Genomic DNA, 26259 nt, shown 5'->3' with positions numbered 1-26259 from the left:
TCATTAGGGACATTTAGGATGAGCCTAAGAAGGATACTTAATCTGTTAAGCAGCTGATCATTGTTAATTATCAACCTTGTCGTCAATTAAACTTGCTTTTAGATGATTCTTGACCTTCAAAAAGAGACCAGTCGGACACCTTGATTATCTTTACTTAACCGTGTTATCTTCAAAGTTGTACAAGAGCCTTATTTTGTGTAAGTGTTTTTGCTGTATAAAGACCAGTATAGGTAAGAGCTCTATTTTTATAAAAGAGAAAGTGTCAAAAGTGTTATTAAAGGACCAGTTCGGCCTGACCTTTACTTTTACGTATAGCTTTATGCTGTATAAAGACCTATGTGGAAAGACCTGTGTAGGAAATTTGTCGAGAACATATTAGAGGAAACTTTTGCTTAACGTTTAGAAGCAGGTGGCAGAGCACCTCGATAGGAGTCCGGAGAGTTATGTTGTTCTTAACTGTTCCTTTTCATTTGTTATCAGTTTTATAGGTCAAGGGACTGACCAAACTTGGGCCACGGCTGTGTAGCGGAACAGTTAATTATTAGACAGTTTTACGCATTAGACAAGTTTATGGACGCTGGTGCACGTGCTCAAGCTTGCCGTGTTGCGCACAAATTGCGTAAGGCGTTGGTACCCGGCGCGGGTATACAAGCGCGTGACTTGCGTGCGGTCTGCCTCTTCCGTCCCAGCGCTCTTTCGGGCAGCACGCTTGCTGACGCTGCGCCACACTTTCCCGCTCTTCTTGTGCCCATCCTCCGCGTTCGTGCTCTGGTGACTGGGTTTGCACCGCGTGGAGCTGAGCCGAGCCGTGTACCAGGGTGATTTGAACCCTTAAGTAGAGGCAAGAAGGGGGAATCTGCCCTGTTAGTTATTGTTGAGTTGTCCGCTACCCAGAAGCAGAAAAGATACCTGATTAGGGAGCACCTACGTTTCTAATAAATAAATACATCGGTCTGTCCCGAAATGTATTGGCTTGATCCGTTGGTTATTTGTACCCGACCCCCTTGTTCGTGTGTGGTGTGCGTGTGAGCGCGTGAGAGTGTGCCCTGGTGCCTGGTGGTAGACTGCCCCACAACGAGTCTGCTCCCCCGGCCTTCTTATTAGACCGCTCGTAGGACGGCTGAGGCCCTACTCAGGGTACGTCCCCTTCCCAGGTTCGCCCGAAGGAAGTCGCCTACCCAAGGTGGACGGCAACGTTGGTGAGTCCAGGGGAGGATTCCGCCACAGTATTTTCAATTCACCTCTACACAAGTTATAGCTGCTAACAGGGTATGAGGTTTGGACTTCGTTCTCAAGAGGATTTCTAACTCGTAGCTATGTCAATTAACTAAGGACTTCCTTGGACGGGTGTAACATTTTTCTGCCCTTTCTCATTGACTTTGTACATTCCCCATACAAAATGCAAACACATTAGTAAATGTATAAAAATATCACCCTCCATATAGAAGTAGAAGGTTTTTAAAATCCCAATTTGACACCATATTCAAGTAGCCGCCAACCCGGGACTTCTTTTGGCTTCAATTTTTTTTTTCAAGTTGCCTCGTTCTCGATGCAACTGCCAGCAAGGGAGCCAAATTTGATTTGTTCCATTGGGGAGTACAAAAGCTCCCTTGCTGGCAGTTGCATCGAGAACGAGGCAACTTGGAAAAAAAATTGAAGCCAAAAGAAGTCCCGGGTTGGCGGCTACTTGAATATGGTGTCAAATTGGGATTTTAAAAACCTTCTACTTCTATATGGAGGGTGATATTTTTATTTCAGGTCACTGTAGTCAGCAAGCAGTTTGCAGCAGTTTTGTATTACATATCAGTGTCGATTTTATTTACCAGGAAAGTGAACCAAGTGCAATTTTGCACCACAAATTCACGGTAATGGTACTCAATTGTACATGACCCTGGAATGTAACCTAAGCTACCAATCACAACAATAAGCATCAAGATGATACCATGCTTTTTGCCGGTGAACATAATGTTGCCATATGAATCCTTTAAAGTAGGATTTCCCTTTTTTTTTATAGAAACACCCTATATAGGCAAGTCTTCATTTCCTTTAGTGAGAATAAAGGATATCAAAAGTTGATATGCAGCACTTTTTTCCCTGTTAAATGCATCTCTATGTTACTTTCAAATTCAATTAATTACAGTGTGAACACAATTACGTATTTAGTACCATACACAGGAAGTTTGGTTTTCATAGTACATATATACTATCAAAGAAAGAGTCTACCACTGTTTTACAAGTGTGGATTATTTAGACAAATTTAGACTACCTGAACTCATTACTTTATATTAACAAGCCATGTTCATGCTGTACCAATACACAGAGTTAAACAGAGAGCTGACTGAACACATAACTTTAAAACAGCTTTCTTGAAAGCTAGTACTTGATCATACATATAAAGCTTCTTCTGCAATGTATGAGAAAAGTAAGCTGATTCACAAAAAAAGTACTGCCACAACAAACCAGAATTATGTCATGGTATGGCGACAAAAAATGCATAAAAAGAGTGGACCTATGTACTGATGATGTATAACAGTGCATTAGTGGGAATGCATTGCTGTACACACTGTCAGAGGGTCATGTATGCACCGCTATCATAAACAATTGTTTGAGTATGATTATCAAAAAGGCAGTTGTTTTATGTTACCATGATTTTGAATCTTCCTGGGAACTTCCCTCAACAACTGGAAACATTAAGATAGTGGCTGTCACTTGTGATCAAATGTAACTTGTATGTGCACTTTGCCGCCTCCCATTCTATCCAATCATACACTGGGGTAAACATAGTGATACGTTATCAGTGCAAAGGCCTATTACAGGGTGCCAATCAAATGTCACACTTATCTATATTCACTACTCTTCGGGGGAACAAGAAATTTAAAAACCACAATGGACCAGTTTACAACCATTATCACCTTTTAATAGGGGAATAAAGATATGCTTAGTCAGTATGATGGCCTCTCTCATCCGAGGAAGAATGCACCAGATAACTGCGCAAGTTGGGGCAATGTGGTCAGTTTTCCATTGTGCTGATCTCTCCAGTGGCACACAAGTACACCCCCCCCGACCTTAATGGTCATTACTGTTAGCAGTTTAGTAGGAGTTTGTTTGTATCTTAATATGCAATCTGAGGACATGCCTGATCGGGCACACTGGGAGATCTACAAATGTGTAGAAAAATTCTACACATCAATGATGCAGCAGGGGTTTGATATTTCATGTAACAATACATTATACCTCACTACTCCTCTGTCAGGGGCCATAATAGAAGTTTTACTTTAATGGGTGAACTAGTGTTGTAGTTGAGACCATCACACGTAACAGGGTGAACAATGACAAGGGAATGCTTTTGTTGCAGTTCATTTAAATAGCACTTATAATGCGCCGGTATCTGCCAAAAACTGAAACTCATGGCGCAGTTTCAATAGCTTGTGACTTGAATTCAGACGGCGGGTCTTGCGTTGGACTCACGTGCTTTTGTGAAAGTCTCAAGTGGTCTCGGCTACAACACTGGTGTGAACACCAGCAAGTTAAATTTGTATAGGGAAATGCACATAATTCCAAATTACTTACTGCTTTTATTTTCACAAATTTTGTGTTCTCTTTGAGTTCAGAATGCTATACTCCTCCACATCTGAGTCATCACTCCAGCCCATACCACCTTCGGGATCTGATTCCTCTGTGTCGACCTGATTAAAGCCTTTCCTTCTGTTAAAGAAGTTTCCCAAGCTGAACTTGTTATCGCTAGTGGCCTTATAACTTGAACGGATGGCAGTGCCTGCTTCACCCTGGAAGAAACGCATGCGGCCTTGAGCTCGCAGGCGGACAGAAACTGCTACCAGAAGCATGAGGAAAATAGGAACAGCCAATACAGCCACAATTATGGCTGTAGTGGTAATGCTGGCATTCAAAGAAGAATTACGTGTCTGCTTGGGGGCATCATTTATGTGTGGTTGTCTCTTGTCTTCAACTTGGCTGTAGGCTGTTTCATCTAATCCTGTCCAAACAAACAAGAAGTAAACTAAATGCCAAAGATAAATATCAAAAGAAGGACAAATAAAACGAATTCAACTGAACTACTGTGGTAAAAAGAAACCCATTTAGTTCAAAACCTGAAACTGCACAATAACAGAGTTCCAACTTGTCATTCAAAAATAAATAAACCCTTACAGGCAAACACCCACACAGTCGTGTTTTGCGATACCCCGGGTTCCCACAACAGTTTCCCATAGGCTAACCACAGGCACTTACCTCTGAGGACAATAGATTGGCTAATGAGGGCAAGAAAACAACCTTTGTTTTCTTTGTGTAAAGCCAGACACAAACACACCCACACCCTAGTCACACAATACCTACTTTTATTATCAAGTACTACTGCATAATGTTTTGTGGTTTCAGTTTCACTTCATGTAAACCATTCTCAAAAAAAAAAAAAAAACTCAAGAAACATTTCTCCTTGCCAACAGGCCCATTTCCCAACAAGGAAATGTATGCATCATTCCTAACACATTTCCTTTTTGCACAGGTAAGTGGTATTTTTGGCCATTTTTATGCTGTGGTTGAGTATCACTACACTCAATTATGTAGTGCGTCTGTGTCCAGCATACCACGAAGGTGAAACACAGACACACTACATTATTCTGTGTTCCACTTGCACATGTGTGATAACTAATACTATTTCAAAATGGGACTTCTAGTCTCAGAGTGTACAAAGTTTGCAGAGCTCAAAAATCCCAAACACAAAAAAACATGATGAGAACTTGCTGTAAATTTTAATGAACAAAAAGGACTTGAATAAAATGGAAAACATGAGAGTTTTTACATACCAAGGTCTCTTTGAAATTTCCACACCCTGTTCGGTCCAATTTCAACCACATACACATCTCTGGAATCTGGTGCTGCTGCCACATCATGTGGTTGCTTAAATCCCTTCGACAAATTTTAACCAAACAGAACATGATTTAAAAGATCCAGGGAATGAATTTTTCGTATATCTCTTTTTGTGTATCTCTGTACTCTTCTTCCATGTATAAAGACTGTTTGACATCTTTTTTGAATTACGTGAACTGAACAGTGCACTTTTTCAAACATTAAAAATTGACCAAGCATTTCTGGACAAGTGAGGGTGCTTTTGCTTTCATGTAAATCCAGGAAGACATGTTCAAATTGTGAACCCCAAATTTGCTATCTGGGAACATTTCTGTGAAAAGGATTTTTGCTGGGTTATTGCCATATACTTACACAGCACAAAAATTGCAAAAGATAATGAAATCTGCCATAGCAGTGGTTAAAAAAATCTCAAAATTGTCTGTACACAAATCAGTGCAACACTGAAATTTAATGCCTTGGATGACATTATAGTTCTGCTCATGAATATGCAAATGTGCATAAGCATCAGAATATGGGTTAACCACTTTATGCTGGGGCATTTTTCAATGTTGATGATGCTGGGCCGGCATGACTATAATTTTTTCCGTTTTCAAAATCCTTCAAAAATTCATCATTTTATTTAACGGTCATCTATAGCCACACGAAGTAATCTTTAGGCACTACTCTAAGTTGACAGGTGACCTTCATTGACTTCCGAATATTGCAGCCAGGCCTGCAACCTTGTGAACAGAGCCCAGATTGTGCGGTGTTTAATAGCTGTCTTTTGTTCACAAACCTGGCTCAGTGCACTGCTGACCTCTTTTCAATAGGGCCAGATTAGTGTGCAGCGATGCTGTGTGGCTCATCGCTGCAGTGGTGGAGCGCTTTTGTCCCTGGTGGTAATCCGCTTGCTCTCAATGCCCAAACCCTAGTACACAGTTTCAGAACAAGGCTGGATTATCACCACTTTTGAGAGTGAAAAATTTCGGTAATGCCCAGCAGCCTGGTCTTTTGTTCGGAGTACGGTCTTTTGATACATGGCCCTCTTTCCTTTGTCCGAGTTTGGAGACCCCGGCCACGCATATAAACCATAGGTCTCCGATTCCGGAGTCCCCGGCAGGAAGTGGTTAAAATTGCAAAACAAAAATTTAAAATCAGGTTAATTGAAACCCAAAGATGCAGTTTCAAGGGTTTTTAGTAAAATTTATAAACAGATTTCTATTTCCTGGTTACTTTAAAGATGCCACACAAGTTAGTTACATAAGAGATGCCTTGCAACAATACACTATTCTCATGGATAAGAATGACACAAAGGAACCAGTCAATTCCAGAGATGGTGGTCCCTATGCAAAAGCTTGCCCCAAGTCACGAGGTATAGCAACAGTGTCTTTAGTCTGGGGAATTCAAATTGTTACATTTCTGTGCAATCAGATAACACAGTGTATTTTATTCAAATTAAACTCGCAAGTGGCTTATTGGGTCTAGTCCAAGTAACTTGGACTGGCTTGCATTAACACTTCTTCACGTATAAAAATAATCACAAGAAATCCATCATGGAAGTTGAAGATTGAAATAGACCTATTCCCCAGCTGATTCGACCACATTTGCAAAATTTGAAATCTTGAAATGCACACTGCATGTCCAGGCTTTTGGAATTTGCTGGTGCGGCTTTTGGAATTTGCTGGTGCGGATTTTGTCAACTGCTTGCTGGCTGGCCGGCCGTAAAATGTCTCCATCCTTGTTTAGCTCTGCATATTTTTAACTTGAGGATTGATCTTGTCAAAGACTACATCGAAATCAGACCCTCTTTAGACAATTCTTATACAGGCGTTTGCACTAACATGTTTATGAGTCTATGTCCAAGGATTGGTTTAATATCGTCAAAAAAACCCGATACATATAGAACATGTTAAAGACGTACAATAATGTACAACACAATTTCTTTGACCTGTGCTAGTTGCCACAAAGCCCTTTATCGTCGAAAGCAGAAAATTTACTAGCTTCATTTCAAGCTGCATATTTACGGTGGCTGGGAAATGTGCTCTAAATAAAATACTGGAGATTGTTTGTCAAGTCTTCCACTGATGAACAAGTATCACTAGGGTAAGTATCACTGGGAGATCTGATCCACTCTAAGTGGGGGAGGAGTCTCTTGCGTTCACATACCCCTGCCCAGCCTACATATACAGAGTGGCACCAAACCCTGGAGGTGGGTTGGCGACGGGAGTGAAGTTACTATTAAGGAACATAAGGCGGGTGTTGCAAGAGTGAGCACTTGTTAGGAGACACTGCTCAGTCAAGGTATCCATCACCCAGCCTACAACAGTGCTGGACATTGTCCTGACCGCAGAGCGCAGGGTCTCTCTGCCATATGCTGTCTTGCTCTGCAGAACATTTTTCAGGTAGCAGTCAGTGAAGGTGGAGGGAGATTTCCAGCAAGCCGCCACACAGATTTAAGCTAAAGGAACTCCTCTTAAGTACGACCAGGATGCAGAGGCAGCCGAACGCCATGGGCCCTGATGTGAGATTGGGTTGTCTCATCATGTTGTGTCGGCCAGTCTCGCTTAGCAAAGATAATGGCCGAGACCTTCCATTGGGCAATAGTTTCCTTCGATGCCAGGTGAAAGGGTTTTGTCATGGCGATGAAGAGCTGTGAGTTAGATACTAGGCGATGCTTGGTCCTGGCAAGATACCACTTGAGAGTCCGAACCGGACACCATGTCTTGTCAGAGCTGTCTCCCGAAAGTAAGGTTATGTTGAGAACAAGTATGTCGGGAGGCCGGAAGGTAGGCGTCTGTTTTTTTCGTCAGAAACCCAATGGTTGGAATAAAGCCAACCCCATGGTGACCATTGGCAACCAATGTAACGACTGCAAGGAGGAATGCCAGATTGATTCTGAGATGGAGGTTACATGCATCGGACAGCGGTTCAAGGGGGGACCAGCAAGAATGCGTAGGACACTTCCAAGGTCCAAGGATAAGACAAGGCGTTTGACGTGGGAACACTCGACAAACATTCCTCAAAGGAAATGGTGGATCGCAACGTTGTTGGAGACAGTCGATTCATCAATGAAGCCCGAGGGTCAACAGCCACCAAGGCCAACCAGTTGTTGCGGATGGTGGCAATCTGGAGGCCCCAGTGAAACAGACACATGAGGAAGTCTGTGACAGAACTCACAGGAGCTTCAGTTGGAGAAACATAATGGTCATCGCACCATCTAGTAAAATGTTGCAGTTGGCTGTTGTAAATTTTGCAAGTGGACAGTCGTCAACCCCGGGTCGCCATGGACGCAGCGTGAGCAGAAAGGCCAAACACCATGAGGGATCGTTGGACAACGGTCCAGCACGTCAAGTGAAACTCTCCAGTGCTGGGTGGAGGATTCCTGATTTGGGTTGACGAAGGATGTCTTCCCTGACTAAAAGGACCAGCGGCCATCATACCGGGAGTCTTGTCAGTCTTGGCAACCACAGTTGGTAACGCCAGAACAGAGCGATGAGGAGGATCCAACATGGCTCCCATTCCATATTGGACAGTACCTGCGGGATACTGGAGGAAAGGCATACGTCAGAAGGCCCGGCCAGATGATCTGTAGGGCACCTGTTGCCCATGCCTGTAAGTGAGGGAACCTGGAGCAGAATTTCGAGGGATGGGTTTTGTCGGCGGAAGCAAAGAGGTTGACACGGGATGCTCGATTTCCGCAAAAATCTGCCTGGCCACATTGGGTGAAGAATCTACCCTGTTGGTCGGATGGCACCCCGAGAGAGTGCATCTGCTATACTGTTGCTGGTTCCCACTATGTGGATGGCTTTGAGGGTGATACCTTGATCGTTTGTCCACATGAAAAGCTGCCATGCAAGGGCGAAGAGTTGAGGAGAGAGAGTGCCACCCTGGAGGTTGATGTACGCCACAGCCATGGAGTTGTCGCTCTGGACTGAAACAGAACGACCTACTAAGTGTTGCCAGAAGTGGCGAAGAGCATTTAAAACCGCTTGAAGCTCTAACCTGATGATATGTTTGTCTTGAGAAGTGCTGTCCCAGACCCTGGAGGCATTGAGTGGAGGAAGAGAGGCGCCCCTTTGAATAACAAAACGTCTATCGTCACAGTTACATCTGGACCTTGAGGTACGAAAGCAAGGCTGGCCAACAGGTGCTCAGTGACAGTCCACCACCGGAGGTGATTGTGTTGGAGGGTTGGCCTAAATGTACAAAGAGGCTGAAGTTGTCAATATAAGAAATGAATGAGAATGAGCACTGTTACATTGTACTATGTCTGAAGGGACTACGGCCATATCATTACATGCATGGGGAATTAAGGTCATTCCGCATGCATTACAAGAATAGAAAAACGGCAGGTAAGGAACGCCCGAAGATGGAAGATCGCTCCATAACTTAAGAATCCAAATATCCTCTTTCATTCTATATCTAAGCCTTGTAACACTTCCATTTACTCGCTGGAACAGACAGTGCAAGCGGCTAAATGGTGAAGTTAACAAATGCTTGCCAAGTCTGTCTTTTGTTTCGATTATGCAGGGCCAGGCGCAGTTGGAAAGGCAACCATGGCAAAACCGTTAACAAAAATGGCTGGGACAGTAGGCACACTATTGTCAGACCTCGTAACAATCACAGTAAATACACATTGGACAAGCCTACTACAGAAGAACTCGTGTCTGGAAAGCAATGTGAGGCGTGGCCAGGCTGAGTGGAAGAATATATGGAGAGTTGGGAATTATTTGATGAAGATATTATTTGTAGAATTCACGACAATGTGAAGTTTGGTGAATTAGGACGCCAAGACATGGATACTGAATTGAATGGTGTGATCACCAGTCAGAGATAGAGGGCAGTTTGTCCGGGGATCGCAATTGAACTTGCATGCCTGAGTACCTCCGATAACGAAGTTTCAGACATCGGAGGGCTCAATGGGTCTGCGAGTAGGGCGATGACATCCACTCCAGGCACTAATGACGTGAAGATCGATGGTCAGAATAAAACACACACGGTAGGCTGATCATATCGCATTTTATTCACCGGGACAGCTCCATAAAATGGTGGAGTGATGCTTGGAGAGAAGATTTCTCTATCTTCCACCTAGCTGGCCCCCAGCACGGGGTCTCAGGTGCTAGCCGGTAGTCTGATGCGTAGTGCAGCAGTAGGCCTATGAGCAATTGTTCAAGGTCAGGGTTGTCAGGGTTGAGCATGCGAGACCGAGACTCGGTCTAATATGCAAAGGAGACACCCCCAGGCATAGCATGTTCACAGGGTGGAGCTAGATGTGAGTCGTAAGTTAAATAATAGAAAAATAGATAAGTGAAATTATTATTATTGAATGAAGTTATTAAGCACCACTTCAATCCAGAAAATACATGTGTAAAATGAATTGTCGCTGTCATGTATTAGACAGACCGACGGAGCCGGATGTAAAGCCAAAGATGAAAACTGGATGTGAAGTCCGGAGCGCAGCCAGCTACAAATCCTGGTGAGGATCCGGGGCAGTCACTGAGGGAGTGGAGATTGACTCAAGGCGGCTGGTTAAAGTGGGCAGCGTCTCTAAGAGAGTGGACCGCCGTCATCAAGCCCGATGAAGAAATATCTTGCCTTGGTGTAGAGCGAGATTTCTTGCACTTGAACCCAGCAGAAAACAATGAGTGTTTACGCTTATGTGCAGTGATCTGGCCGAAGAACTTTAAGAACCTACTATTTGAGAGAAAATTGTGCCTTTGATGATAAAAGCATGAAACTTTGTACTGAGTCAGAGTATGTCCTACAAGAGATATTTAGCTTTAGGGCCATTGCAAATTTGCCCTTTGACACTAATGGTGGCCATTTTCTAAAATGCCCACCACTGATTGATATTTTTGCTGTATTTTTCAACTTTTTTTGCGTATAAGGAGTTATTGAGAGCTGGAAAATTTGGCATTTGGCACATTATGAAATACCTGTGATTGTAGGGTCATTATATCCTGGAAAACAATGGGGACCATTATTTCAAATGGCCACTAGGGGCAATTTTTTTTCAAAATGTCCACTTATTTTAGCACATGTATATTGATGATATATAATATGTGTTCCATATGGATACATTAATAGCTCCCACTTGAATCTACTTCCCATGGCATATATCTGCTTGTCCTGGCAATCACCATTAAGGACAGTACAGGGACTAGGAACAAGTCTTTTGTAGAATAATGCTACTTGTAGTAACACTTGGTGGCACATTTCAAATTTGTTTCAGCCAGTATTTGTTGAGGACTGTTGTTTCATGTAACCCAATGGTGTAAGTTTTCTTGAAAAATGCACAATCTTGTCTAAATAGCTTATCAAGGTCAATATAGAGAAGTCAGGAGATTTTGTAATGCATTTATTTGTTTCAACTGCAGTGAAAATACTGCTTTAAAGCTATGGGAGACCGGAATGGATAGCCTAAGCTTATCCCTTGCTTAGTGTACAAATAGCATAGGCCTATTCTAGGCTTAAGTGCTGTGATTCATCTGACATTTTGTTTATATGAATGAATGCTTTGAATCACTATTATTTTTAGTATGGACCTGAGGAACTTGGCTTCAAATGTATTAGAGCCAGTTACAGGTACATGTATTTAGGAGAGCCAGGGAAGAGTTGAAAGTGTATTTAATAGTGTACTTGTTGGTTGGACAATGTGTACAGCTTCCATGTCAGTAAGCTTTGACGCAAGCACACCGACACTCGGTGGTTCATGCTTCCATGTCAGTCAGCTTTGACGCAAGCACACTGACACTCGGTGGTTCATGCACACTCAGTGGTTCATGGTATGAATGAAGTAATTTGTTTCCAATGAGGGAGCTTTATCAGTAAAATGGCTTGTGCTTTTTAATCTGATGTTTTACAGTCAACAGAAACTGGCACAACACATCAAAAAAATTTGCCAGGAAGGCAAAGCAGAGTTTCTTTCTCATCCAGTTGACTCAAGACATGCACACAAAGCAGGGTATAATATGCTTGCTGAGAATCTGATGGCATTTAATAGGATTGGTTGCTTGCGGCACACATTAAACATATCATCATTAGATAAAGGTGAGGGTGTTCAAGGAGACATTCTGTCATCGGAAAGCAAGGTGGCACGAATCTTGTAGACTGAAGTTTAACAAAATAAAACTTCAGTGGGCACAAAAGCGAAAACAACCCAGTGAAGATAATGCAGATGATCTAAGCAAGTTCACCAGTCAAAACACTCAAGAACAAACTTCTTGCATTGAAAAATACTTCTGTGATAAACCTGCAACTGGAGCTAAAGATACTTTGCACAGTGCATCAACCGCTCAGCTTGATGTTTGTGTGCAGCCGTGTGCCCTTAAACTGCAGAACAAACCACTACTTGCACAACGTCGTGCTGTAGACCTCATTGCACAAGATGCCAAGTATCACTCCGTGTGCTTAGTTTCTCTGTACAATAAAGCATGAGATCTTAAGACCTCTGAGGCATCTGATGCAGACAGTATCAACCACGGCATCGCATTTGCTGGACTTGTGCCCTATATTGAGGAGGCCTGCATGGACAATCTTGTTGCCCCAGTTTTCAAACTAAATGACTTAGTTAAGTTGTACACCACTAGACTGCAATCAGAACTGATGTGAGTATACGTATCCATTGTACAAAATGAAGAATAGATTACTTAATTACTTTTCAGAGATGGAAGCTCACAAACAAGGCCGTAAAGTGGTCTTGACTTACAATGACGATGTTGGATATGCGCTACGAAAAGCATGTGAGCATGATGCCAACAATGATGCTGTTCACCTTGCAAGGGCAGCAGCCATAGTTAGGAGATATATGTTCAAAATGCACACCACATTCAGTGGTTCATTTGACACTCAATGTCAGGAGGCATCAGTGCCAGTTTCCCTCTTGTCGTTAGTTTCAATGATATTGTATGGTCCCAACATACAAACACAATCAAGCTCCTCATTGGTGCCTCAGCCAGCACTCACCGCATCACAAATACTTATGCACAACAGTGCAGTAAGTCATAAGGATACAACTGCAAGTACAAGGCACACCAAAGAAAGAGAAACACCACTACCGGTCTACCTAGGTGTGATGTTCCATACAAAAATCCACAAGTGAGACCTTGTTGATACCCTCTTTGATCTGGACCTGTCTATATTGTATGACCGAGTGCTCGAAATCTCCACAGAGCTTGGTGACAAGATTTGCCATCAGTTTGATATCCCGGAAGCCGTCTGTCCTCTTCAACTCAAGGGCGGGCTCTTCAGTACTGCTGCAGCAGATAATATTGATAACAATCCCAGTTCCTCTAGTGCACACGATTCTTTCCATGGAACTGGAATATCAATGTTCCAACACCCAGATGCCAAGTTCAGTGGAGATCGCCGTTATGTTGTCACCAGTGACAATGACACTCGTGACAAGGGGACGGTTGTGCATTTACCTGAGTACTACACCAACGTGGCCCCTGTTGCTCTGCAAAAACGTCATCCATCCGTACCAAAGCTAGATGGACCCAACAAAGCAGTCTGCAAGCTCATTGATCGAGCCATGCAGAAGGAATTCAGGTACAGTACAAGAGTATTTTATTTGCAGGATGTTATACCGTATGAATCTTTGAATCACAACTTCACAATACTGATACTAAGGTATGTGCGTACATGTTTTACTGGGATTTGCAGGTAGCTGGAGTAGCTAAGACAGGTGATCACCACAAGCATGCAACAAGAGCACAAGACTCTTTGTTAGGCTGCATATCACGCCAGTCTTTAGCCAGCCAATAAAATACCAGAGAGCAATGTGGCACTCACCTCTCGGTTGCCCCTTTTCTATGAACAGGCCAAATATGTTGCCATGATTTGCAATTCCATGGATGAAGTGAAGAAAGCAGTGGATATTATGAATCCTGGGCAAGTGCCCATCATTACGTTGGATCAACCTCTGTATGTTTCAGCAAAAGAGATCCAGTGGAGTAGGCCAACAACTCACGGTGAGCTCCACTTCATTGTTATGTTTAGCTGGCTTGACATTGAAATGGCTTCTGTCAAAATACTTGGCAACCTTCTAGAGGGCAGTGGGTGGTCATCTGTACTCGTACAGGCTGGTTTTGCCTCGGCTGGAACAGCTGATTCATTTCTGAAGGCCTCCCATGTTACACGCACTCGACGTGCTCATCACGCCTGTGTCTACTTTTGCACAAGGCATTCGATGAGTACCGCAATGGCCTCGAAGATGGGCAGAATTCCATGTCATAGGAAGAATGGTGTTTCAACAAGGCTGAGACATGTCCCAATTTGCAGTTCTGGTACTTAATCCTACAGCTGCAGCTGGTGATGCTATCTTTGTGAGAGCAATACGTGAGGCAAATTTCCTTCTCTACATAGAAGCACTGACCAAGATCGTTCCTTGGTTCTTTGCTTTGGACCACATCCACGATGCCAAATGGATACCAGTCCACTTGCGTGAAATGGTTACTTTGAATGACACTCATCCTGACATCTGTGGCGAATTTTTCAAAGGAAACTTTGTGGTAAAGAAGACAACACATGCATTCTCCTCGATTGCCATAGACCAGACTCATGAGCAAAATAATGCATCCATGAAAGGTGATTGCGTTGCTGTAGGTCTGACAGAGAATCCTGCAGCTTTATGGCGCTGGATGATTTCTGGCCCTGAGATGGCCAGATTGATTGGGGAGTTTGAAGTTTCACTGAAGAGGGAGAAGAACACATGATTTCCGACATCATGAGCGAACAAAGCATGTACAGGTGGCATTTGCACAACATGTGAAATCACTCACTGGTGCCATAGAAGAGTTGGGAAAATCTTTTCAGTGATGATAGCAGTTACCTTCTGGTACTTGATAGCAAAGACCTTGCTAATCCAGCTGTTATATATACCCTGCAAAAGATCGAGAAACTTGGGCAAGACCAATGTGACACATGTGAAGGAGCAGCTGGTCAACCAAGGAAAACCAATTAAGAAGAACAACCTGCCTCTCTTCAGTTGTCCTCCCGTCCAAGAGAAAACAAAGGCACAACTACACATGACATCCTATAAGAGTGACTGCTCCCTTTTCTATAGACTGTATATTGCTTCACAGACATGGAATGGCGATTTGGATGAGTTCTTTAAAGCATGAAAACCAGGCTTGTCCACCAGCACTGTCACAAATGGGCAAATTGAGATCTGGGACAGAATAAGATTCAGTGAGTTGCTTGGAAGATGTTGTTTCTTCCCAGGAAACTTTACCCACTCCCACTGTCCAAGTCACCATACTTGGCGGTGCAGCAATCGTCAAGATGCTGCGGCCCGGTTCTTTAGAGACGATCAACGACTATGCAAAGCAAGTCTTTCTGCCATACATCACAAATCAGTTACAACATGTAAGATGAATAGATGCTGTGTGGGATGAGTACTTCCCTGATAGCTTGAAAAGAGACACATAAAGCAAAAGGGAAAAGGGTGTTCGCAGATGTGTGGATCCATCAAGTGCCATTCCTAGAAACTGGCAGGAGTTTCCTTGATTCCTAGAGACTAATATAGCAGATATTGACATCAACAAACAGCACACATCATTTAGACGTGGTGTGTACTCAGCCCCGAGACAAATCAGATCTTGCTCCATGCACACGAGGAGGCAGACACACGAATCATACTCCATCTAGCAAACACTGTTAAACAAGGGTACACGAAAGTATCAATACGTACAGTTGACACGGATGTGGTAGTTCTTGCTGTGACAGTAGCCCAGCGCCTAAATATAAATGAGTTATGGGTTGCCTTTGGTGTTGGACAGTGTTTCCAATATTTACCCGCTCACATAATGGCAAGAGAATTCACTGGGTGTGACACGGTGTCATATTTTGGAGGTAGAGGAAAGAACACTGCATGGAAAGTATGGAATGCATATGATGAAGTCTCTCAAGCATTTTGAGCCTTAGCTACAACCCCAGCTCCAGAGTCTGTAGATGTCTGGTTAAAGCCTTTGGAACGGTTCACGGTCTTGCTTTCTTGGTTTACGGTCTTGCTTTATGACCATACCAGCACTCAAGAGTGTGTCAACCATTAATGTAGATAAGGGTCCGGGGAAGTGTTGCGGCAACTGCTCGCTCAACCCCAGCCCATTCATTCCACTAGGTCTCTCCCCAACGTGGCTGTTAATATCAGATAGGAGTGGGGCAGCCTGCAAAGCCCTTCTCCACGGCCACACCCATCCAGCGTTGGGCCGTTATTGTTTGAACACACGCACCACATTGAGAACAAAGGGCTGCCCGTGAGCCCTGATCAACGACCATATACAACAAATACCAAGGTGGGTCACACCCAAACATGTAGATAATGCACAGAAAAACGGGGCAGAAAAGAAACACAAAAAAACACAGCATGCAAAGAATGAAATATGAAAATAAGCACTCTTACCAATATATAAGAAATCAAATCAATTCACAAACGTAAAAGGTTATGGAACTCGAAACTCTGAAAATGCCGTAAAGACACATCCGTAAATGATAGGCGCTGAAAAAAAAAGAAGGACGAACATGGTGGCGGGACCGCAGTGCATTGTGGAGGGTCAAGGGAAAAGAATGCATAATCAAGTCTTTTCTGCGAATTGTAATAGGCACATGGGAAATTTGCAGACGTAGGCTAGGCAGGGGTATGTGAACGCAGGAAACCCCTTATTTTATGGGGGAGAAAACGTACAATCGTATTTCCAAGAATTTCCTGTAGGAAATACGGCTAAATCATACTAGTTGGCAGGTCTGATGTGCCAGATGCATAACAGAAACACAAGCTTTTAAAGTGAATGAACTAAATTAGCCCTTCAGAGTAATGCTCAAGTTAGTATCTAATATACAATATTGGAAAAGTAAAATTTACTGAATTTCCAGGCATCCACATATGAAGCAACACTCCACTGTCAAACCCGATGGTGAATCCCTGAACCATCTGATTCGTTGCGCCTTTTGTGGATGAAACTTTACCATTTATTGCATAGAGTACACCTCCTAGGACAAAGCATAGACATAGAAAGAAAAATCAGAATTTACACACAAAAAAGTTGTCACATAAATCTTTCCTTGCTTGAAATTCTCAGAGGTTGGTGTAAGGTTTCCTTGCCTTCCGTCTCTGTTGACCAGGTTCAACTCCTGGCTGGGTCCACAGGTGCTTTGGGTTTTCATTCCCTACCTAATTCTGTTAGTTTTACCTAGAATATCCCTCTGGGATATCCCTACTCCAAATCTGTATCTGCTTCTCATTACCGTCCCAATACAGGCTTCTTCAGGTTAATGAGCTACAGCACCTAGGGCAATCATTGGGGTTATCACCAGAAATAATTAATATTAATAATAATAATGAAACTGATTTGGAATTAGGGGATAAACAGATCATGTCCTCCCATACAGATCAAACAACCTGGAGAAGCTCATCGAAATTCTAGGACAGTTACTAAATTACTTGGTACAGAATAACCAAACGTAAAAATCTTAATTATGGCCAAGGAAGAGTAGTATAGGAAGAGAGTTTCAGCTCAACTTTTCCCCTAAATACCTCTTTCGGGCCCTCTCCCACCTCAGAAAAAAATGAAAAAAAGGTTCTCACACTCATATAAAAATCTTTGTAGCATACTTTGGATCTCTGGGAGACTTGGTGGCTTGAGGGAAAAGAAAAAACCCAACCTCCAAAAGCGGAAAAAGTACCATCAGCTCTTACAGGTAGTGCAAGATAACGTCATACCCTTTACTGCCACTGGTGCAAATGGTAATGTGTTACAGAAAGATCTCATTGACACAATTCATGCTTTTACCCGTCCAGAAGCGATTGCAGAGGCAGACATCCAGAACGTCCGGCGATTTCAAGGTAACTACAGAAATTGGGAACTGAAGCCTAGTTTCTTTGCAGATGATTTGGTACACTTTTTCAATTTTTACAAATGTTACATCGAAAAGAAAGCATTGGGGGAATTTCGCGAGTTATGAATATACAAGTTGCAACCTGCAATCAAGGTTCAGTTTCAAGTAGAAAGGCCTGAAGTGGAAACCAAAGTTGGTGTTTTTATGTTTACAAGTAAAAATATCGGGGGGTTTGCCGAACGAGAGGTCAAAAACGCGTTGGGAAAAGTAAAGAGAAAAACAAATGGAAGATGTCAAAGCTCACACCAAATGAGGCTCTGGTGGGGTGTTTGATAAAGTTATCACATTTTTTATAAACGTTGTGCTCTATAATCCAGTTGGAGCGATAAGAGCTGCAAAGGGTATCTATAGTGACAACGTCAAAAATCAACTCAAAAGCAAACCAGATTATTAAATAAACAATGAAAGGACTTCAACGTATACAACAGCAGATGGTTTAAATTTTACATACACGTACGTAGACTTTCCCACCCCAATGTCACAGATTTCATGCATCGAAGCTCAAAACAACTTGGTGATCAACGTATTTGGTTACACCGCGAAGGACGGTGTGTTTATACTTTACACAACCAAAGCTGTAGGTGAGCCGATCAACTTACTTTATTTTTACCAAGGTTGAAAAGCCCATTATTGTTGGATTAAACATTTCTCTAGGTTGATGGGTGGGGTTAACAATTACACTGGTCAGAAAAATTTTTGCTTTAATTGTATGTGTCACTTTCAAAGTCAACAAAGACTAGACAATCACAAAGAAGACTGTCAAGGAATAGACGCAGCACCTTCCAAAGTCGTACTCCCTGAAAAAGGTGATCATATCCTCAAATTTGAAAACTACAAAAACAAACAAGACACTCCTTTTGTTATTTACGCAGATTTTGAATCTGTGTTAGAATCTCTCACACCCGAAGAAGCCAATACGATTAAAACCCAACATCATAAACCATGTGGTTCTCCTAACGTAGTCGTACAATGCGATGGTATATGTACGAGTTGCAAAACATACCGAGGGCAAGACACAGCCACTCATGTCATAAAATCGCTATCACCAGAAATGAAAACAATTAACGAAACGTTGGCTGATCCAAAGCCGCTTCTTTGGACGTTAGAATTAAAAAAACGCCACGACAAATGTTGGATCTGCAAAAAGTGTATATCTCCAACTAAGGAATCACAGTGTGAATGTCCTATCCCGCAAAGCCCAAAAACCGAATTCCAAAAAATAGACTTTAGTCTCATAAACGACTGTGACTACATCGGTATGAGTTGTGAGAAACCCATCGACAAGCTTAGAAAAGTTTGCAAACATTGTCACGTCACGGGGAAGTACAGGGGCCCAGCGCATGCAAACTGCAATCTCAAACTCCGAGTCATGCCTAAACAAATGCCCATTCCAGTCGTGTTGCACAACTTGGAAAAATATGACGCGCATTTGATTATGCGGGGTGCTCGCGCGTTCAACAGAAGTCAAATCAAAGTCATCGCTAAAAAGTCCGAAAACGATTTCTCGTTTTCTTTTGGTCAAATTAAATTTCTAGACTCGTTTCATTTTATGGCCACTTCACTAGATCAATTGGTCAAAAACTGCACCAGAGAGGATTTTAAGTTACTTTATGAAAGGTTTCCAAACAACACAGAGCTACTGCTAGACAAGGGTTTGAAGAAACCAGTCTGCCTCCTTGAGACACGTTTTATAGCTCATTGAAGCAGGAGTCCGTAATAAAAAAAGAATATGCATGAGCCCAAAATGTATTGACAACGTTTGAGTGTCAAACTCTTAGGGACTACCACGATCTCTATGTCGAAACAGATGCGTTGTTACTCACGTGTGTGTTTAAAAACTTTCAAAAGGTCTGCAAAATGAATTATGGCCTAGACCCTGCCAACGACTATACCTCGCTGGGTTTATCGTGGGATGCGATATTGAAACACTCTGTCGTCCAACTCGAGCTGTTGACAGACATTGATCAACACTTGTTCTTTGAACGGGCTAAACGCAGTGGCAACTCAAGCGTAGGAAACAAACTTTACGCAAAAGCTAATAACTCCGGTTTAAAAGACTATGATCCAGACAAACTAACGTCATACATCGTGTACCCTGACATGAATAATTTGTACGGTTGGGCTATGAGCCAGTATCTGCCTATTGGGAAATTTAAATGGGTCAAAGACTTGAATAAACTTAATGCTGAATACATTACAAAGCTTTCACCTTTCGCTACAAAACGTTACATGTTTGAAGTAACGATCGATTATCCGCAACACTTGCACGACCAACATAACGATTTTTCCCCTGGTACCCGAGAACATTCAGACCCCAAACGAATGGCTGTTGCACTACCAAAAACAACTACTTGAACAAAACGGAGAAAAAGTTGCATCCGTAGACAAGCTCGTAGCAATGCTTTCAACCAAACATAGATACGTCTTTCACTATCACACATTGCAAATATATCTCAAACTCGGTTTACAACTGAAGGTGGTTCATCGCGTGGTTTCTTTTGTGCAAGCGCCTTGGATGAAAAGCTACATCGACAAAAACACTGAGTTACGCAAATGAGCCAACTCTGATTTCCAAAAAGAATTTTTTAAAACTGATAACAACTCGATATTTGGCAAAACGATGGAAAACGTGAGAGATCAAATTAACGGACACTTGTTGAGAGACATACAAGATGCCCCACGATATAAACACTCTAAGCCTTACTACAAATCGAACACACCGTTTCCAGGGTGCGATCTCTCATTTGTCGAAATGCATCGCGTAATAACTAAGTTGCACATACCAATCTAGTGTGGCGTAAGCGTGCTAGATCTGTCTAACACGTTATTGTATGATTTTTATAACAATACGTTAAAATAAGATTTTGGAGACGATGTCCGTTAATTGTATACCAACACCGTCAGCTTGCTCGCTCAGATTCAAACAGACAACTTACACGGTTACCTAAACCAAAAACGTGACGTATTAGACTTTTCAAACTACATGTACCCAACAATCACACGCTTTACGATCCTAAAAACAAAAAAGTCATTCGCAAGATGAAAGACGAATTTGGTGGAAAGGTCATTTCTGAAGTCATTTGCTTACGTCCAAAAATGAATTCAGTCTTACTCGAAGACAACGTCAATCAAAAAAAGCCACAGGGGTAACTAAAGTTGTGACTAAGAAACAACTATGACATGAAGCTTATAAAACATTGCTGTGTGATTGCAAGCGGGTTTATACAAGCAACATTACGTTAGGTCGCAGAAAACTATGATTTTTACGATATGTCAAAACAAACTGAGCTTGTTGAAGTTGGATACAAAGCGTTACATTTTGCCAAATGGCATCGATACATTAGCATTTGGCCATTATTGCATAGGCGGTAACTCGCATAGGCGTTGACATGAGTAGCTACCTAAAAGATAAATATGGTTTGTGGCTTGACTTTAGAAGTTAAGATGACAACTCGGCGCATGACTCGGGTCAACCGTTGGGAGCAGGAGGCAATATTTCAATCCAGATGAAGTGTGAAGCAGAAGCAGCCGGGCACCTGTTTATGTACGTTTTCTTGATTATGGATGCTAAGTCAATGGTGGAAGATGGAAATTCTAAAAGTCTAGTTTATAAAAAAAACATGAGTTTAAATATGTTTAAACAGCCACATTGTGCTCTTATAGTTGGACAGACTGGCAGCGGGAAAACCCAGTGGATTTGGAAAGTGAATACCAGTTCGTATTTGAAGCGATCGTAATCATATGTCCGACTTTGTTTAAGAATCAAACGTACTTGGCCCACCTGTGGGTGTACACCGACGAAAACGTGTAAAAAGAGAAACTCAACTTGAATGAAGCACTCGACTTGTATCAAAAAATTGTTTGACGATGTGAATACTTTGTTTATTATAAACGATTGTGCAGCTGATCAGCATATCAAGTATAAGAAAGAGTCGAGGAATAGCAGAACATGTATGTTGAGCAAAATGGCTTTTAGTTCAAGGCATTACTTGCATCCATGCTGGCTTTTAACGCAAAAGTATAACACTGTGTTGAAAGACTACAGAAGCAATACGGGGTGGGTTGCGATATTTCGTTGTGAGGATCAAAATTCTTTGGATCAGTGTTTGGAAGAGGACAATATGATACCTCATGAAGAGCGGGAATGGTTGAAACGCCATCTAAGAGATGTGAAATTTATTAAGTTGGTTATAAACAGTGAGCCTCCTGTCTCTTATTTACTTGAATAAAAATTAAATAAATATAATTATTTAAAATAAAACAACAATGGCAGAAGAAACTAAGATTTGCATTACATGTAAAAAGTCAAAAGACTTGTCTAATTTTAAAGTAAAAATAAATGGAAATACAAATGTTAATTGTAACCATTGTATTAAAAAAGGAAAGATTTATCGTGAAAGAAAAAATGTCCTCACGGTCAAAGAAAGAGTCTGTGTGGAATGTAACAACTTAGGTATCTGTGAACAGGGTAAACAAAAGGTAAAAATTGTGGAGGCGTTGACATTTGTAAACATGGTAAACGAAAAGGCAGGTGTAAAGATTGTGGAGGTATGTCAATCTGTGACGATGGTAGAGTGAGACATGATTGTAAAATATGCAGTGACGAAATTAAAATTACTATTAATCAATGGATTAGTGGTTGTCGATGATACGATAAAAACACAATCACTTCGATCCAAACCATATTATAGATACTGACTTTTTCGTGGATTATTAGGAGATCACGAATAGTGTTATTACGAGGATTGCAAAGTAAAACTGCAATATTTAGAATATAAACCTGATTTGGGAACCATCGAGCATTTAAACAACTCGCTAGGTCATATTAAAAGCAATTGCGTATAATGCTGTCTGTCTTGCAATGCTTAGAGGAAGTCTGACAGACTTGTTAGTTGTCTCTTTGCTTAAGATTTGTTTTAAATTGGTGTAACTGGACTGATATAGTCCATTTACACCAATTTGCTATTTCTTGTAAGTAAATAACAGCTATGTTGGAATACATGCAAGTAATTATCCAGTTTATTATCGCAATCACCTTGACCTATTATACATATGAATACATACGTATCAAACGTTTAACCAATTTATAAAGCTTATAATTAAAATGGATGACATCAAATCAATCTTATTCACGAAAACAGAATCCGCCAAAATTTCTGAAACAAACCCAGCGTCAAGGATAGACTTTGCGTAGTCGTGGCCTTGGGCAAATCTAAAAAATACTTTGGGAAAGATTATACCATCAAGGATATTGAATCATTAAATCTGGCCGAGCAAGAAAAACTGTTTAATCTTTACGAAGTTCGATTCGGCAAAGAAATTGTCAAGACGTGGGGCAATGCAATTTTGAATCTATACGCACGGATTTTATGAATAGCCACGCCTATCGACCTTTTGGAATTTAATGTGGATTTAAAATCAGAAGAAAATCTAACCAAAGATTTAAAAGAGGACCCCATCATCAGACAAAGCATGGGTCACCTGCCGAGCAAGCTGTGCTACAAGTATGGTGCTTACTTTTCACCACTGGTGGCAACATTTATTACAACAAAACATTTGGCCATCAATAAAAGCATGTCTATTATAAAAGAAGATGTCAACAGAAGAGAAATAATTACCACTGGTTCCACCATCGAGTCCGGTGAAGCCACAGGTTCAGGCGGTCACCAAGAGTAAGAACCCTAAAAGAGTGGAACAGGGAAAATGCCTGGCGGAACATAATAAAAAGATGAAGCAACAGCTCGCTAGGTTGAAAATCAGAGAACCAAACCCGAAGCAAAATCCCTAAGTAAGTTCTACACAGAAAACAGAAACTTGATTCTGGGCGGACTGGTGATCGGTGTGTTGGCCCTCACATTGTTTTTAAAACAATCCGGATCTGAAAACTCGGAGAGAGGATCGATAACTGAAACAGCGCTAGAGTTTAAAGTTTGCAGGCTACTCGTTGCGATTTGTAAATTGTTGTTGTATCCTTCAAATGTACCAATACGTAAATCCATGTCCAAAGGCACCAAATACAAACTGGGCACCACCACAAAATTCTTAAATCCATGTCCAAAGGCACCAAATACAATCTGGGCACCACCACAAAATTCAACAGCGGTTTTGCATACTGCAATGAATCTTGAAACTGGTCAATTGACTGCTTCTTTGCTCTGTAATTTACCCTCTTGTAATTTTGTCGTGCTTGAGCGTATCTTTTCCTTCATATCATTAAAATTCTTAATTTGGGGCAAAATCAATACAAATTCTTCTTGAGACACGTCCCCGTCTTCAATAGTGTGAAAAACAGACTCATCAATGGTGTTTAGCTTGCCGTCTGCAAGCATTCTGATTTGATTGTGTTTCTTTGTTTTTGCCATCAACTGGAGACTGGCATATTTCAACAACATGTAACATCCAAATGCGCCTATAGCAATAGCTTCCATCACTAGCCCAACGGACACAGTGACGGCCCCTTATAAACCTGGAATACCTATGGCGGCTGGTTGTCATCTCTTTTTTATATTATACGCATTTTTAAAAATGTCTAGCTCGATCGTAATTTTACCATCTTTGTTGTTGATGATTTCTTCCCTTTCGTTTCTTAACGAAAATTCAAAACTCGTTATACATCCATTTACAAGTGGTTTAGCAGTGCTTTTGCTTGGGTCTAACACGCTCCACAACACATATGAAGGTTGTCCATTAAAATAATTAAAATGATTGTTCATTTCTTGGCAGTGTATCCAAAGCTCCTTAAAAGGGTTTGTGTTTATCTTCCCTTTGTAAATAATGTTTGAAACAAGCCTGCCTCTTGGTAAATTCAATAACTTGCCAACTTCTTTACCAATCGCAATCTGAGATTTCATCTGTCACCATAATTGTAACTAAATTGAAAATCGCGGTGGACTTTAAAACTCACACCCGGAATGGCATTTGAAATAAAATCAAACCAATCTACATTATAAAACCCCGGTGGAATGACTACACTCCTGCATTCTCCAGCTTGTAAAAAAATTCCAGGTGTTTCTCTCTTCTGCAACTCCCGCAGGATCGGGACATTTTTAGAACCCGTAATTAAAGGAGCATACCCTGGTTCGGTTTGAGCAGCTCTGATGATTCTCGTTCGTTTGCCTACAAACCCTTTGCGAATAAATTCTAAAGCTATGCTGCGGGCTTCTATACAAATATCAATTTGTGCTAGAGTTAAAGCATCAGATATTCTATCAAAGTGGCAATTTTTTTATTAAATTTCCAAGAACTCCATATTCCCTTTTTAAATATACTATTTGTCTGTTGAGGTCATTTATTTTTTGGTTCAATGAGGTGCTGTATTCATCTAGACTTCCTGCCTCATAAGCTCGAATATAATCTCTGATTATGTCATAAAACAAAAACGAAGTATCTACCTCTACTTCTGAGAACAGCACTCTAATGTCGTTTAACTGGTCTATTAAACTTATATCAATATCTTGTGTATTAGGTCTGATATTTGCTGGGCTTGGTGGATCGGGTATTTCACTCATTTTGCTCAGTCTCCTTCCAGTAGGACTTCCTCTGACCTGAGTTTGCCATTCGATTTCAGTGGATTTTGTAAAGTTAAAATATCCCGGGTAAAAACTTACTTTTTGACTTGTACGGCCTTGTCACCTTTTAAATTATCAATGGCATTTTCTAATTCAAACGTCTGCTCACTTTCGGTCAAATAAAAAGAATGAGTTTCTGTGTCTGTTTTATAATAAACAGTTTTAAATAAGACCTTCTTCTTCATAAAGTTTATATTTTCATAACGGCATGTTCCTAATGTTTATCCGAAACTTGAAATGGGTCTTTTACTTTGTCTACCGTTTCTTCCATCATGTCTTGATAATAGACGGCAATAAAGGCGCGAAGTGGTTTTCCTCTAGAGATCTTGCCTCCTAAAATTTGGTTTAGTTTGTGTTCTATGCCACCCGCTTCATCTTCCGTCAGTTGAATGTCTAGTTGTTTGAGTATTTTGTTTGTTTTAGATTTGGGCTTTTTATAAACAAAACGCTGATTGTATTTGCCGCCTACGTTTTCTACTTCAAAGTCTGTATAAGGCTGTAATCTTTTACAACAATCGTGGCAATTCACAAATTCCTTTTCTATTCTTTTATTGATGTGCGGACATGTGTCTTCTTCGGTTTTACATAAGTTCCTGATGTTTTTTTTTTGTTAATTAAAGCATACAACTCTCGTACACCTGGCGGTAGAAAATAGCTGGTCATCATCTTTTATAAATAGTATTAATTCTTTTAAATAAAAATAACCTCATTATCCCAGTGGACAATGAGGCTTTAGAGTCAAATTTTAATATACGTTAATTACTCCAGGTCGCTGTTATCACTATAGGATCCATTAAAAATTGCAATGCTATTGTGTTTTTGAATTTATGTGTTAAGAGATATTTTTCACTTTCTTAAGCCACAGGGACATGGCGAGTTTTCTTTTCTATAAAAACAAGTTGATAAATAATGATAAACAACTCTCTTT

At 41.3% G+C, this 26259-nt stretch overlaps 1 protein-coding gene across 1 annotated transcript in view; it reads right to left on the bottom strand.

Moving 5' to 3' along the window:
* Positions 1-1789: 1789 nt before the first annotated feature.
* Positions 1790-26259, bottom strand: part of pam (peptidylglycine alpha-amidating monooxygenase) — a 234795-nt gene continuing 210325 nt past the window's right edge. The window contains exons 17-19 of the mRNA XM_022250921.2: positions 16730-16857; positions 4824-4926; positions 1790-3994 (exon numbers count right to left, since the gene is read on the bottom strand). Of these exons, the coding sequence (XP_022106613.1) occupies positions 3582-3994; positions 4824-4926; positions 16730-16857 (644 nt within the window). The 3' untranslated portion in view covers positions 1790-3581. The remainder of the gene's footprint in view (positions 3995-4823; positions 4927-16729; positions 16858-26259) is intronic.

This window comes from Acanthaster planci, linkage group LG05 (assembly GCF_054643075.1).
Source record: "Acanthaster planci isolate LZ-2023a linkage group LG05, COTS_SCS, whole genome shotgun sequence".
NCBI lineage: Eukaryota > Metazoa > Echinodermata > Asteroidea > Valvatida > Acanthasteridae > Acanthaster > Acanthaster planci.
Note: the sequence above shows the minus strand (reverse complement) of the source record. Positions and strands in the feature narration are given on the sequence as shown.